Below are 16487 nucleotides of genomic sequence, written 5' to 3'. Positions count from 1 at the left end.
GCAAACGGGAGAGACTGGCGTGGACTGCTCTGGTATTCTCACGATTATACATTCAGGAAACAATCTTATTGACTTGTCTTGATGAGGGTCGACATGGTGAGCTGGTAAAATCAGACAAGAGGTGAAAAATTGGGCTTGCATCTAATTTCTCACCTCTCACAATGTTACTGATGCTGAGTAAGGCAAATTTGACTTATTTTGAAATTTATGGGCATATTTGAAGATGATTGGCAAGTTCCCAACGCTATCGTCCGGGTTCACTTGCCCTTATCTGCCTGCCAGTCGAGGTCATTACCAGCAGGTGTGATATATGGCCCCCACTAATGGGACCTGAAGTGAAGGCCATTGATGCCCACAGATGGGCATAGTGCCCCTTGGATAGTGCGAGCCTGGCACTGCTTGCTGGGCAGTGCCAAAGGGCAGGGCCTGATGGGGATGGAACCTGACGGGGCAGGACATGATAAGGCGCAGGGCATAATGGGGGGAAGGTGGGGCAGGAGCTGCATGGAAGGGGAGAGAAGGGCATCTCTACATTGAAGAAGGTTGGAAGGGCAATCAACTGGGACAGTGATCAAGGATTGGGGGGGTTGAAGTCAGGGCGATGATTGGCTGGGTTGGCAATTGGCAGGGGGTGGCAATGTCTGGAGGGGGGTGACATCAGTATGCACAGGGAGATTGAGATACCTGCACAATGGTGTCCCTAGAGCTCAGCAGCTGACTTCCCAGTGAGAATAGGCTCCGCCCTTCCCCCTATTGGTGAGGGTCATATCTGTGCTCTTTTTTTCAACTAAGTGCTGTATGATTGCATCTGGAAGCTCTCCTAAAAATGGGCACAATTCTCTCCCATTTGGCACTTAGAATTTTTCTGGTAAAATTGTCGCTCAGATTTTTTTGGGGGAAAATTCCACCCTATATCTTGTATTATATTTTCCTCTTTTGGAAAAGTCTATCTCCAGAAACCAGAGCAGGCCACATTGTGTGGCTGTGCCAGAATGATGACACAGGTAATAACTTCAACAGTTTAGTACAAAAGGTGCTCCAACTGCTCTTACATGTCATGCCTGTAGCCAACGTGGAAGTGACTTCTTCTGCTCCCCACCCCCCCCCAACCACCACTACTCCCCCACCCCCAGTTTTACACTATCAGATCATTTCAAAATCCTATACACCTCAATGAAATTTCCCAGCTTTCCATATTCCAGAGAAGAGGAACCTAGTTTATCTAATCTATTTTGTGAATTTAATTCTTCGGTCAGTCTCTTGTTTCTAAGGTGCAGTGCCCAGATTGCACACAGTTCTCCATGTGTAATCTAATCAAGTGCTAAATAGGTGCAGGAGAATGTCATCCACTTTATTTTCTAGCCCTCTAGGTATCAAAGCTAACATTTCATTAGATTCTTTGTTTTTCTTTGTATCTGAGTGCTAGATTTTAATGATCAGTGCACATGAGCCATTAAATCTCTTTCCACCTTCATTGCTCCTCAGATTAATGCTCAGATTTATTCTATTTTGGTACAAGATGGATGACCTCATACTTAGCTGTGTTGAAATCCATTTATTTTGTCCACTCATTTAATCTATAAATGTTCCTTGGTAATTTTTTGCTCTTGTCTACACTACTTGCCAAGCCACTAATCTTTGTGTCATCAGCAAACTTGGATATATTGCTCTCTATTGTGTTATCTAAATTGTTAATTATAAATTGAAGAGTTGCTGCATCAGCACAAGAATGTGGGACATCACTACTCACTTCCTCTCAATTGGAGTATTTACCCATTATTCCTACTTTCAATCTTCTGCTGCTTAATTAATCCCTTAATAATGTTAAGAATTTATTTTCCATTCTACGACCTTAAAATTTAGCTAATAGCCTCACAGTTGAAACTTTATGTATGGCTTCAGGCAATCCATATAAAATGTATCCAGAAGCATTCCACGATCTTAAATGATGGATTCCATTATCTTTCCCCCACAGATGTTAAATGAGGAGTCCAATAATTTACTGATTTATCTTTCTTGCTTTTCTTAAATAATGGAATTATATATGTAATTTTTCAATCTAAAAGGGACAAATCCTCAATGTAGCGTTTTGGCGAGTTCAAAAAAGAGGTGGATGTATGCTTAAAAAGTACAAATTTACAGGTCAGTGGGGAAAGAGTAGGAGGTTGGGACTAATTGGAGAATTCTTTCAAAGAATCAACACAGGTACAATGGACTGAATGACTGTTTCCTGGGTAGTATGAGTCTATACTCTGACAGCACACTATGGAGGCCTTTATTACATCAGCCTGGGCCAGACTTTAATACAGATTGCTGAGATGAATGGACCAATTTTAACTCTCTGTAAGAGGGTAGATTTTGAATGGGTTAAAACTAACCCAAAAAGGCAGTTTTGTGTCTATTTTACCAACTAGTTTATCCAACTAGTAGCAGTTCAATATATTTTATATGCAGAATGGAAGATGCACAAGATTGTGTGTAATACAATTCCAAGAACACCCTGAACGATAAAATCAATCTGAAAAGAAAAAGCTACTTAAAATGCAAGAGTCCTTAAATATGCTTTGTAACAAAATGCTTTTTATATATAAATAGTGTGGAACTTCCCACCCCGTGATGTGTTTTGCGGTGGCAGAGGTGGCTTGCCATTGGCCAGCAAGCTGCCAATATAAAATGGATATTAAAAAAAAAGGATAATTGCAAATTAAGCCTTTCTGCATGGCACTTTTGCTATGTGTTGCATTATCTCTTGGTAAAGTTACATACTCGTGATGAACCACAGAACTATAGAATCCCAACAGTGCAGAAGGAAGCCATCTGGCCCCATCAAGTCTGAACTAAACATCCCACCCAGGCCATTCTCTGCTCTATCCATGTAACCCCGTGCATTTTCCCTGGCTAATCCACCTACAGTAGCAAGGTCTTGCAACGGTAATTTAGGGAATTAGGTACAAGTTTGAAATCTCAGGATTACTCCCCGTGCCACGTGCTGGTGAGGCCAGGAACAGAGAGAGATAGTGCAGCTGAAAACGTGGCTAAGGATCTGGTGCAGGAAGGAGGGTTTCAGTTCTTTGGATCGTTGGGGTGCCTTCCAGGGAAGATGGGGCCTGTACAAGAAGGACAGGTTACAGCTGAACTGGAGGGGCACCAATATCCTGGCTGGGAGCTTTGCTGGTATGGTTCAGGTGGATTTAATCTAATGTGGTGGTGGGGGTGGGAATTAAAATAGTAGATCAGGAAGTGTAAAGACTGGGGATGAGTATGGAACCAAGGCCAGGTTAGCTGAGAGGAAGAGCAGACTGGGGGAGGTCGAACTCAGTGGGCTGGAGATCTGGAGTGCATCTGCTTCAATGCGAGGAGTATAACAGGTAAGACAGATGAAGTCAAAGCCTTGATTCTTGTGTGGAACTTGGATGTGGTTACAATAACAGAGACTTGGTTAAAAGAGAGACAGGACTGGCAGCTAAGTATTCGGGGACATAAGTGTTTTAGGTGAGACAGAGGGGAAGGTAAAAGAGGCAGGGGAGTTGCAATACTGGTTAGGGAACATAATACAGCTGTACAGAGGGAGGACATCTTGGAGAATCATGTAATGAGTCACTGAAGATAGAACTCAGAAACAAGAAGGGGACAGTCTCTATGATGGGAATGTACTACAGGTCTCCCAACAGCCCATGGGAAGTTGAGGAACGGACATGTAAGCAGATTCTGGACAGTTGTAGAAATAATAGGGTTATAGTGGGAGACTTTAATTTTCCTCATTTGACTGGAAATCCCTTAGGGCTAAGGATCCAGATGGTGAAGAATTTTTTAAATTATGTCCAGGAAGGCTTTTTGGAACAATACATAGATAGTCCGACTAGGCAGGGGGCTATACTGGATCTAGTGCTAGGGAATGAGCCCGGTCAGGTCATCAAAGTTGCAGTGGGGGAATGTGGTGACCGCAATTCCGTAAGCTTTCAGATACTCATGGAAAAGGACAAGTGTTGTCCTAAGGTTAAGGTGCTAAATTGGGGGAGGCTAACTGCAACCAGAATAGGCAGGATTTGGAGGCTGTTATTATTATTATTAGCATAGCCAATCTACCTAACTTGCATAACTTTGGACTGTGGGAGGAAATTGGAGCACGTGGAGGAAATATAGGGCGAATATGACTTAAAGCTGGCATAGAACCTGGTCCCTGGTGCTGTGAGGCAGCAGTACTAACCACTGTGCCACCATGCCACAATCATGTTGCCCCAATCAGCACTTATCCTACAATTGTAGTCCTCAGGTTTATGTCAACAAACAGTGATTGGCACTGATTTATTTTAGCAATGTAGGCAATTTAGTCAAATACATAAGGAGTAAGAGATTTAAATTGCTTGGCAGATTCCTTTGACAGTTCCATTTGACCATTCCAATGAGGTGGGCAGAACAGATAGGGAGACACTGTTCCCTTTAACAGAAGCATTGAGAACCAGATGGCACAGCTTTAAGGTTACTGGCAAAAGAAGCAATGGTGAGCCATATCTTTCTCAGATTAGCAGTCAGCATTGGATTGCCACTCCGCACCACATTAACCTGTGCTAAATTTTTTCAGTGCCCACCTCACTCAACCTTCCTGACTAAGGCTGGGTGAGATTCAAACAGTGCAGCAGTTGCCTGGTTCCGGCTTCTGAGTCTAAAATAACTGCGCTAAGGAAAACATGTCCTTTTTTGTGGCATTAGCGAGTGAGTTTTTAGATCCCACTGAAAATAGCGGCTGGGGGGAAGGAAATTGGATGGTATATGGGAGTGGGGTCAGTTGTGGAGGGGCTCGGATAGGAGGTGGGGGGAGGCTCAGAAATGGGAAGGTGTGAGGGGGTTGGAAATGGGAGGTGGGGAGTCAGGCATTGGGGTGGGAGGGGTTTGGATATCAGGGTAGTGGGAGAGGTCAGAGGTCGGGAGAGGTCAGAAATCAGAATGGGAGGATTGAAGATTGGAGGGTGGGTGGGGAGTTGGAAGCAAAGCCAGTGGGGGTAGTAGGTGTAGGATGTGGGGAGTGGGGATCGGACATGGAGGGGCACAGATGTGAGTGGGTTTTCAGTCATCAGGGATAGGGGGAGTTCAGATGTGGGAGAGGTCAGACACAGAGCGGAGTCAGACAGGGAATTGGGTTGGCTTTGGTTAGGGAGTTATACTGGAAGGGGGGAAACGCTGTCAGGTTGGGTTGGGAGAGTGTCAGGTCGGGTCAGTGGCAGTCACAGTTGGAATGCCACTCTGCCCCTTTTCTCCCCACCTTAATTCGGACCTGCTCATTGCTCATCTGACCTGGGCCTAGTGATAAATGTGCACCTGGGTCCTGAAACCTTGGAGTTAGGGGAAGTGAAGTGACATCTTTGTATGATACTAGCTGCTGTAAACCAGGTGAGGTTAAGATCCCTGTGTTCAAATGCCACTTTGAGAAGCCAGGGATAAGCTAAGTGTATAAGATATGTGGGTAGAGTTTTGGAGGGTGGGTAGGATGAGTCAGGGAAGAGGGTGTGGGAGCGTAATCAGTGGATTGGTGATTAGTTGGGGTGGGATGGTAGCTGAGGGTGGAGTGTGGGGAGTGGATATTTGAGGGGTGGGAAGCTAGTTGGAGGGGTGAGGGAGTAGTTAAAGTGAAAGTTTGGAAATGGGTATGTGTGTTAATCAGGGCGTTGGGAGAATACACAGGGTTGGGGAGGGTTTGGTTGCGGGGGTAGGTGATAGGTAGTTAGGGAATGCAGTGGAACAGTTGGAAGTGGCAGGGTGGATTCAGAAGTTAACTGTTCCGTCATGAGTGTCAGAACCATCTGAAGTCTTCGATTCATATCAGAGGTTTGGATGGCCCCTGGTGAGGGTAATTCTCCATCGGAAGTATAAACTTCCCACCAGTTCCTGTGCATTCCTTGCATGGGACATCCAGAGAGTCCCCTGGTGCAGCTGCCAGGATATCTGTAGGATACAACCCTCCAGGATCAGAATCTCTGGGCCAATTTGCAGGAGTTCAGGCAAGTGGCCATAGTTAATATGTGAGCCAATTCTGTTGAGCCAAGTACTGCTGCATTGTGTTCAGAAGGGGGAATGTTGATTCATTTTTGTTTCTTTACCTCCTATCGCCACCACTTACTGCAATCAGCTACTTGAACAAAGACTGAGATTGAAGTGGTGGACTTCCTAGACTTTATAATTCAGCTACTCATTTGCAAAGCTCACTGGGTCATCAGGAGAGCTGATATCATAAGTGAGTGATCTTTATACTTTTGGAGATTGCTGTCCTTTTTAATGCAGAAAATCTCAATTGTAAGTCATAATCTTTCATGACAGTAAATAGTTGGAAAGTTCGGTTTTATTTTCCAGATCGACACTTACCATTAATATGTGGTAAAATGACAATGGAAACCAGGAAATCAATCGCAGTTTGCAGGCAGTTTACCTGTGAGAATAAAGTACATTAGTACAGTGAGGAAAAAAGAGCCACATTCATACATGTATGAAACTGATTCAAATGATCAGGAAAGTCCGGAGTAATTTATTCACTATTTTTGACTATGCCAAGTAAGAAACTTGATTAAAAGCCAATTTTGAATGAAAACCAAAATGTAATAAATATATCACAGGCTTTGCTGACTACAGCATTAATGGCTCTAGACATAAAATTTGAGTTGATTTACATTCCACTACTTAAATAAAAAGAGATAGAGAATAAGACGTTTTTTAAATAACCATGTTTCCCAGTCTCATTATCCTCGAGTTCAACTGTGCAGTTTTGTACTGAAAGGAAATAAAATGCGAAAGCTCCATCTCAGTGAAGCTTCACAACAGTTGCTTATGTCAGAGCTAACATACTTCTGAGTCTAGAGTGAAAGTAATAAAGTATTTTTTCCATCACAGGCAGAAATAATGGGGGAAATGTTTTCATTAGTTTTGTGCCATTGGCCAAATCAATACAAAAGATCAGGGAATTTTCAATGATAATGACCTATGACCAAAGAAAGTTACTTGAGTTCATATTTTCCATTTCCTTTGAAGTGCTTCTGGATTCAATTCGCTCGAGTCAAGCCCCATCCACAAAACTGGCCATGTCCCAGGTCACGTTGTGAGATACTACCCACAATGTTGTTTCGAATTACAATCGTTTCCTTCGGCACATTTTAGAAGCATTTTAATGTCAAAAAGTATTTAATTTACTTCAGAAACTGGATTTTAATGTAACCTAACCAGTGTGATTTCAAGTATATTTTGACTGTAATTTTCCAACATTTTCATCATCAATGCCAGAAAAAAATTGCAAATGAGAGAGCGCAAGGAACTAGGGTTGTAAATGAAGCTCATTCCATCAAGCAAACCAGCTTCCCATCCATTGATTCAGTCTACAATTCCTACTGCCTTGGAAAAGCAGCCAACATAATCAAGGACACCACACGCCCCAGACATACTCTTTTCTATCTTCTATCGGGAAAAAGAAACGAAAGTCGAAGATCATGTACAAACTCTCTAAACAACAGCTTATTCCCTGCTACCATCAGACTTTTGAATGGACCTACCTTATATTAAGTTGATTCTTCTCTACACCCTAGCTATGACTGTAACACTGCACCCTCTCCTCTTCCCCAATGCACTCTATGAACGGTACACTTTGTCTATATAGCATGCAAAAAACAATACTTTTCACTCAATCCCAATAGATGTGACAATAATAAATGAAATCAAAATGAGAAAAATCTCAGAAAATCTCGCTGATTTTTTTCTAAACTGGAAATGGCCTAATTATCAGTCTTACCTTTCAAAGCAAAATGAAAGTTTAATACAAGCGAGAATACTTCTGCTTCTCGCTTTACTAAATGATTTCTCAGTAAAATTTACATTTTTATTCTAAAGTAAGATTAATGTAGGAACTTGGTAATCTGAATACTAATCTTTTGCTCTCTTTTCTAATGTCCTATTTTCAAGTGTCACCAACCCTGGCTAGGTTGCTGGAACCAAATAAAGGCTTTACTTTCCACAGTCATTGCGAAAGTCTTCTTTAAAATGATTTCCTCTATTTTGGAGCTAAAATATTAATGTACTTCAGACAGGACAAGCCTTTAGGCATCTAATCTTTTCCTTTATCCTTCTTTACATGAAATGTCTGATTTATTTATAAAATTTAATAACCATGTATCCTTCCAATGACATAAATTTATCTACTTCCTTTTTAAAATTCCTTGAAGCTTCTTGTTTGTTCAATGTGCTGGAACATGTTTCACTATTATTCAAGATAGTCTGGCCTAATTCCCCTATTTATCGTTTCCTTTTCTTAAAGCCGTATCCCCATCCATTTCTGGAATCTTGTATTTTGGAGAAAAATGGACCTGCTTATCAACCCCTTCATAATATTAAAAGATTCAATTAAGTCTCTCCACAGCCTCCTCTGTAAATAAACAAATCCACACTTGCTCTTCATTGTAAATTCTGGTTATCTTGGAACCATCTCCTTCACTTTTTTTGAATAACAGTGTCTTTTTTGAAAAAGGAAGAAGAGAATTTAACGTGGAACAATGTATGCTTCCTCACCAACAGCAAATACAATTGTAATAATACCTTTTCCTCAGCAAACCAGTGTTATTTTTTGCTCTCTTTAGCACCCTGGAGCAATGGGTGAATGATGTCAGTAGTTTGTTCATGAATATTCCAAAATCTCTCCTGGTTTGATATCTCTGGCATGTTTCCAACCAATACAGTGATGCTACCTTTCAACTTCCCAGATGTTACCTTTCGCTAAATGTCATCAGTTATTCTATCTGCATAGAGCTGCACTGTCAATTTTCTGCCAGTGAATTCAGCAGATTTTTCTGCCTCTTTACCTCAGCATCAGGTTGGGCATTGCAATTTTTGTAACACTGGAATTAATTTCAACTGAATTTCACAAACTGTGGGACTACAAGCCAGGAATCAGGTGAGCTGTACGCTGCTGCAGCTCTTAAAGGCTTATAATAATGCAAATTCTGGGCATTTTGTGTTGCTGAGTGAACCAAAGATTTCTGCTAAAACAGTATAGCTCTAGAATCAAAGTATCCCCACAGTGCAGAAGGAGGCCAATCGGCCCATCGAGTCTGTACTGACCAGAATCCCCCGCTCCCTATTCCCCTAATCCTCATTTACCCTGCTAATCCCTCTAACACTGGATAAATTTGGCATGGTCAATCAACCTAACATGCACAGCTTTGGAACGTGGGAAGAAACTGGAGCACCTGGAGGAAACCCAAGCAGACACAGGGAGAAAGTGCAAACTCCACACAGACACTGACCTGAGGCCAGAATTGTACCTGGGTCTCTGGCATTGTGAGGCAGCAGTGCTAAACACTGCGTTACCATGCCGCTCTGCATTGAAGAATCAGAACAAAAGACGTGAAGTAAGTGGAGGATGTTGTTTGCTCAGTGGATCCCCTGATATGAAAAGGCTGCTTTTTCCTGTTGAAGATTCCAACACTTGTCATTTGATACATTTCAAGGTATCATTCCAGATAGCTACCTGACAGAACCACTGGAAAATGATGTGGAAAAAACTTGCATCATCTGCAAACCATTTAAAAACTCTGGTCTAAAGTTAGAACTGCTCACCCAAAATGGGTGCTGTCCAGGAATTGAACATAAGAACATAAGAAATAGGAGCAGGAGTAGGCCATCTAGCCCTTCGAGCCTGCCCCGCCATTCAATAAGATCATGGCTGATCTGAAGTGGATCAGTTCCACTTTCCTGCTTTCTCCCCATAACCCTTAATTCCCTTGTCTATCAAAAACCTATCTACCCGTGACTTAAATATATTCAGCGAGGTAGCCTCCACCACTTCAACGGGCAGAGAATTCCAGAGATTCACCACCCTTTGAGTGAAGCAGTTCCTCTTCAACTCTGATCTAAACTGCACCCCCCCCCCTTATCTTGAGGCTGTGCCCTCTAGTCCTGCTATCCTTCCTAAGCTGGAAGAATCTCTCTACCTCTACCCTATCCATCCCCTTCATTATCTTATACATCTCTATAAGATCCCCACTCATCCTTCTAAACTCCAATGAGTACAGAACCAATCTATTTAGTCTCTCTTCATAGTCCAACCCCCTCATCTCCGGTATCAGTCTAGTGAACCCCCTCTGCACTCCCTCCAAGGCCAATATATCCTTCTGCAAATGTGGCGACCAAAACTGCATGCAGTAGTCCAGCTGCGGCCTCACCAGTACCCTGTACAGTTGCAGCAAGACTTCCCTACTTTTATATTCTAGCCTTCTTGCTATAAAGGCCAACATTCCATTTGCCTTCTTGATCACCTGCTGCACCTGCAGACTGGGTTTTTGCGACCCTTGCACAATGACCCCCAGGTCCCTCTGCACCGTAGCATGCTGCAGCTTTTTGTCTTTTAAATAGTAATCCCTCCTACTATTATTTTTGCCAAAGTGGATAACCTCACACTTGCTAACTCCATCTGCCAGGTCCTTGCCCACTCGCTTAGCCTATCCAGATCCCTCTGCAGACTTTCCACACCCTCCATGCAATTTGCTTTTCGACTCATCTTCGTGTCATCAGCAAATTTCGTCACCCTACACTCAGCCCCCTCCTCCAGATCATCTATATAAATGGTAAATCGCTGAGGCCCCAGAACCGATCCCTGCGGCACTCCACTAGTCATCAACCGCCAATCAGAATAGCACCCATTGATACCAACTCTCTGCTTCCTATTAGACAACCAATCCTCTATCCACGCTAACACCTTACCCCCAACTCCGTGCGCCCTAACCTTCTGTAGCAACCTTTTATGTGGCACCTTATCAAACACCTTTTGGAAATCTAAAAACACCACATCCACCGGTTCCCCTCTGTCTACCGCACTAGTCACATCCTCATAGAAATCCAATAAATTCATCAAACACGACTTGCCCTTAACGAATCTGTGCTGCGTCTGCTCTATCAAACCATTCTTTTCTAGGTGCCTCGCTATTTCTTCTTTGATGATGGATTCTAGCATTTTTCCAACTACAGACGTTAAACTAACCGGCCTATAATTCCCTGCCTTTTGTCTGCTACCTTTTTTAAACAGCGGCGTAACGTTAGCCGTTTTCCAATCTTCCGGCACTTCCCTGGAATCCAGCGAATTTTGGTAAATAATTACTAAGGCATCCACTATCACCTCTGCCATTTCTTTCAGAACCCTGGGATGCATTCCATCCAGTCCTGGGGACTTGTCCACCTTCAGTACCATTAGTCTATCAAGCACTCCCTCTCTAGTGACAGTAATCGCATTCAGGCCCTCAACTCCTACCATCCTTCTATTTTTAAGATCCGGCAAACTATTCGTGTCCTTCTCTGTGAAGACCGAGGCAAAAAACTTATTTAAAGCCTCAGCCATTTCCTCATCTCCCACTGCTAAATCCCCCCTCTCATCCTCTAAGGGTCCAACATTCACTCTAGCCAGCCTTCTCTTTATATATTTGTAAAAACTTTTACTGTCCTTTTTTATATTTAGTGCTAGTTTAGCTTCATAGTCTATCTTTCCTTTCTTCATCACCTTCTTAGTCATTCTTTGTTGATTTTTAAATTTTTCCCAATCTTCTAATCGCCCACTACTTTTAGCCACTCTGAACACATTAGCTTTTCATTTAATACTCTCCTTTATTTCCTCAGATAACCACGGCTGGTTATCCCATCTCCTACAGTCCTTCTTTACCATTGGAATATATTTCTGCTGAGAACCGAAAAAGATCTCCTTAAAGATCCTCCACTGTTCCTCAGCAGTCCTACCAACCAATCTGCGCCCCCAATCTACATTCACCAATTCCGCTCTCATCCTATCGTACTCCCCTCTGTTCAAACAGAGGACACAGGTTCAGGACCCTACTTCCTCATCCTCCACCTGCATCAAAAATTCAACCATACAATGATCACTTGTCCCAAGAGGATCCCTAATTCTACCTGCCTTGTTGCACAACACCAGATCTAAGATAGCTCGCTCCCTCGTAGGTTCCGTCACATACTGTTCAAGGAAACTATCCCAACAGCATTCCAAGAACTCTTCCTCAAGCCCACCGCGTCCAACTTGGGTCATCCAATCAATATGCAGATTAAAATCCCCCATAATTATCGCCATTCCATTTCTGCATGCATCATTTATTTGCTTCTGTTCCTCTTATATTTTCTCTCCATCAGTTCTGTTATGCATTGGTATCTACATGATCAGCAATGCACAAGGTTTTATTGACTGCAACTGCCAAACCCATGCCCTCTGCTCTTTAGAAGGTCGGGACCAGCAGCCATATGGAAACATCATCACCTTCATGATTCCCTTCCAAATTGTATGCCATCTCAGCTTGGACAAATGTCTCTATCGCTATATGGTTACTGGGTCACATTTCTAGAGCTCCCCTGCTAACAGCACTATGAGAGTACTGTTATTACACAAGCTCCAGAGGTTGAAGAAGGGGATTGAACCACCATCATCTCCACTGCAACTGGAAATGTGCAACAAATGCTGGGATGGCCAGTGACATCCATATCCCAAACAGGATCAATGAAAAATAAAAATTGGGATCTAAGTAGAAGAAAATTAGCCCAGGCATTTCCTTATTTTTCTGAATTTGGGACATCGATACCCTCCACTGACCATTGGCCATTCTGCTTCTCTCTGAAAAGACACGTAACATTGAACTGACTCTCTATGATGCATTGTTAGCAGCTACTTCTGACTTAGATGTCTTCCCACTTACAACTGCTCCTTTTTTTTATCTCAGCTAGTCATTATCATGGAATCATAGAATCCCTACAGTGCAAAAGAAAGCCAGTTGGCCCATCAAGTCTGCACCGACCACAGTCCCACCCAGGTACTATTCCCGTAACCCCACATATTTACCCTGCTAATCCCTTGACACTAGGGTCAATTTAGCATGGCCAATCAACCTAACACACACATGTTTGGACTGTTGGAGGAAATTGGAGCACCCTGAGAAAACCCATACAGGCATGGAGAGAATGTGCAAACTCCACACAAACAGAGACCCGAGGCCGGAATTGATTAATTCAATGCAGCACCACACAAGGAATTCAGTTGGCCCTTCTGGTAGTTCATTGAAGTAACTGTCCAATTTGGTTCCACGTTAGAACATAGAGCATAGAACACTACAGCACAAACAGGTCCTTCGGCCTACAAGTTGCGCCAATCATATCCGTACCTATCAGGCCATAGAACTATCTATAACTCCCAATCCCATTAAATCCCATGTACTCATCCAGAAGTCTTTTAAAAGACCCCAGCGAGTTTGCCTCTACCACCACCGATGGCAGCCAATTGCACTCACTCACCACCCTCTGAGTGAAAAACTTACCCCTGACATCTCCTCTGTACTTGTTCCCCAGCACCTTAAACCTGTGTCCTCTCGTAGCAACCATTTCAGCCCTGGGAAATAGCCTCCGAGGATCCACCCTATCTATACCTCTCAACATTTTATAAACCTCTATCAGGTCGCCTCTCAACCTTCGTCTCTCCAGGGAGAAGAGACCTAGCTCCCTCAACCTAAGGCATGCCTCCCAATCCAGGTAACATCCTAGTAAATCTCCTCTGCACCCTCTGAATAGCTTCCACATCCTTCTTGTAGTGAGGCAACCAGAACTGCGCACAGTGCTCCAAGTGGGGTCTGACAAGGGTCTTATAAAATTGCAGCATTGCCTCCTGACTCCCAAACTCAATCCCTCGATTAATGAAGGCCAGTACACCATACGCCTTCTTGACCACATCCTCCACCTGGCCGATTTAAGATCTTCCTGCTCTTCAACACTGCTAAGAGTCCTACCCTCGATACTGTACTCCTTCATCCCAATGGACCTGCCAAAATGGACCACTACACATTTATCCGCGTTGAAGTCCATCTGCCACTTCTCCGCCCAGTCTTGCATCCTATCTATGTCACACTGCAACTTCTGACATCCCTCCAGACTATCCACAACACCACCAACCTTTGTGTCATCAGCAAACTTACCAACCCATCCCTCCACTTCCTCATCCAGGTCATTTATGAAAATGACAAACAGCAAGAGTCCTAGAACAGATCCCTGGGGCACTCCACTGGTGACTGACCTCCATATGTTGCAGCTTTTAAAAAAAAGCAAAGCATAGAAACAGACCCTTCCTTCTAAAACTCCATAATCCTGCTGCAAATTAATCCTCTTAAGTAGATGCCCAAATGCTTTTTGAGACTTTTCCACTGTCCTTTCGGTCACTGACAGAGGTCCATATCTTAACATCTCTGTGCGTGAAAAAATGGGAGGGATTTCTGCTAGGTGGAGAGATTACAGACGTTGTGATTGTTCTCCTTATAACAGCTAAAGGTTAAGGAGAAGCCTAATAATGCTCTTCTTATTTGTTTATTAGTGTCAAAAGTCGACTTACATTAACACTGCAATGACGTTATTGTGAAAAGCCCCCAGTCGCCACACTCCAGCATCTATTCGGGTACACTGAGAGAGAATTGAGCATGGCCAATGCACCTAACCAGCACATCTTTTGGATTGTGGGAGAAAACTGGAGCACCTGGAGGAAACCCATGAAGACACGGGGAAAACATGCAGCCTCTGCACAGAGAGTGACTCAAACCGGGAATTGAACCCGGTCTGAGAGGCAGCAGTGCTAAACACTGTGCCACCATGCTGCCCAACTATATGATGGGTTTTGAAATGTATTCAAATATATGATGGGTTTTGAAAGATCAAGTTATGGGGAAATTATTTCCTTTGGTAACTGTGTTAGTAACCAATCATCACTGATTTAAAATAAGTGGCAGAAGAGCCAGAAAGGAAATGTTTTTTCTTCTCATGAAGAATTTTTAAGATTTGGAGTTTTTGGGAGTTCTTATAGATGTTTTTTATCACCAGCTGGGAAGTAGGAGTTATGTTTGCCATTTTACATTCCTCTTGGGATCTGCTTCAAGCCTAATGATCCATAAATCATTTGCGCAAACTTTAAAATGCCAGAGTGAAGATAAAGTGGACAAAGTGCCTGTTCAGTAACAGTGCACTAACAAAGTAAAAGCAGCTATAAAACATGAAATCCTACTTGCTAGCATATTGCTTAGTCCAGCTGTCACTATATTTCAAGGAGTTTGGCTGGGATGGTGGGACCTGTCAGCAGTGGGATGGAAAATCTGGCAAACCAGTAAAACGTCCATTATTGGCAATTTCCAGTCTCCCCTTCCCCCGCCCTGCCGCCCGTGTGTTCCCTGGTAGCGGAGGTGTGAATAATTGGAAACCTAGCTGACAGTGGCAGCATTGGAAGATTCTGCTGCTGATCAGTGGTAAGTCACCTCTATTGCTGCAAAACACACTAGGGAGAGAGGGGGTGCAGGGAGGGGGTGGGGGGGAGAGGTGGGGGGAGAGGAAAATGGGTGATTGATAGGTGGAATTCTGCCAAAACATTTCTGAGTGACATAAAGGCAAGAATAATGGAGTGATCCATGCCAGTCTCTCAGGCACATGCCACAATCTTTCCACTCTTAATTTTTGAGGAACTGGGATTTACGCATCAATACTAGGGTAGGGTAGTGCCTAAACATGCCTTTGAGCCTGGCTTCAGAGCACTCTGGCCATTCCTCCCTCTCCCCACAGACATCGTGACATCTTCCCCCAATCAGCGGCATGTTCTCCCAACCTTTCCCTGACATGGGTCAGCAACGTCACAGCAGCAGGGCCCTTCCAATGGGTCTCCCTGCCCAATCGCCAATACCCCACCAATCAAGATTCCCAATGTGCACTCCCATCAATACCATCTTCAAATTCACCATTGCATGACCCCCATTCTCCTTCCCATCGTCAGCACTGTCAGCAATGCACCCCCCACCCACATAGTCTCCCATGTCAGCCCAGCCTCCTTGACAGTGCCTACCTGGCACACTGGCGACAGGTAGTCCAGTGGCCACTAGTGGACACAGCCAGTATGCCGCTAGGCACCACCACTGTGCCAGTTGGGAACTATCGGGATGTCACTGCCTGATGGGGACTGCTCAGTCATGCTCCCGTTCACCTGGGGGTGCCTGAGTCCCCTGGCATGACCACTGCACCAGGCCTCCACTTGTAGAGACCAATAGTGATCCTTGGTGTTATTGCGCTGCATCTGAGGGCCAGAAAATTTTGTGTGCATATCTAAGCATATTTAAATGCTGCTTTAACTATGCTAATTAGCTTTATGCCCTTTCTGGGTGCAAATCAATTTGTGCCATCAGAAAGGATGTGGTAGAATTGCACATTGTTTGGCACTGGGTACGAATCCAAGTTTTAGGCCTGCACGTTATTCTCCAGGATTGGCACAATTTGCTAAAGGCGTGGCGAGGTTGGAGAATCACCCCTCAATAAGCGGGTTTTTCATTTTATGTAAGTTATGGTGGTTGGGGGAGGGCGTCGGGCTGCAATGCGGTGGGTATGCAGAGAAGCTCCAAGGAAGTTCTTAGCCAAAGTATCTTATCCTCATTTTCCCCATTTAACTTAACATTAAA

The 16487-nt window shown here is 43.7% G+C and overlaps 1 protein-coding gene across 2 annotated transcripts in view; it reads right to left on the bottom strand.

Annotated features, from left to right (window-relative positions):
• Positions 1 to 16487, bottom strand: part of LOC145353984 (bactericidal permeability-increasing protein-like) — a 104857-nt gene that overhangs the window by 4180 nt on the left and 84190 nt on the right. For both annotated transcript variants that reach the window (XM_080205045.1, XM_080205044.1), the window contains exon 14: positions 6358 to 6421. In XM_080205045.1, the coding sequence (XP_080061171.1) occupies positions 6358 to 6421 (64 nt within the window). The remainder of the gene's footprint in view (positions 1 to 6357; positions 6422 to 16487) is intronic.

This window comes from Carcharhinus amblyrhynchos, chromosome 16, assembly GCF_965287045.1.
Source record: "Carcharhinus amblyrhynchos chromosome 16, sCarAmb.v2.hapA, whole genome shotgun sequence".
Lineage (NCBI taxonomy): Eukaryota > Metazoa > Chordata > Chondrichthyes > Carcharhiniformes > Carcharhinidae > Carcharhinus > Carcharhinus amblyrhynchos.
Note: the sequence above shows the minus strand (reverse complement) of the source record. Positions and strands in the feature narration are given on the sequence as shown.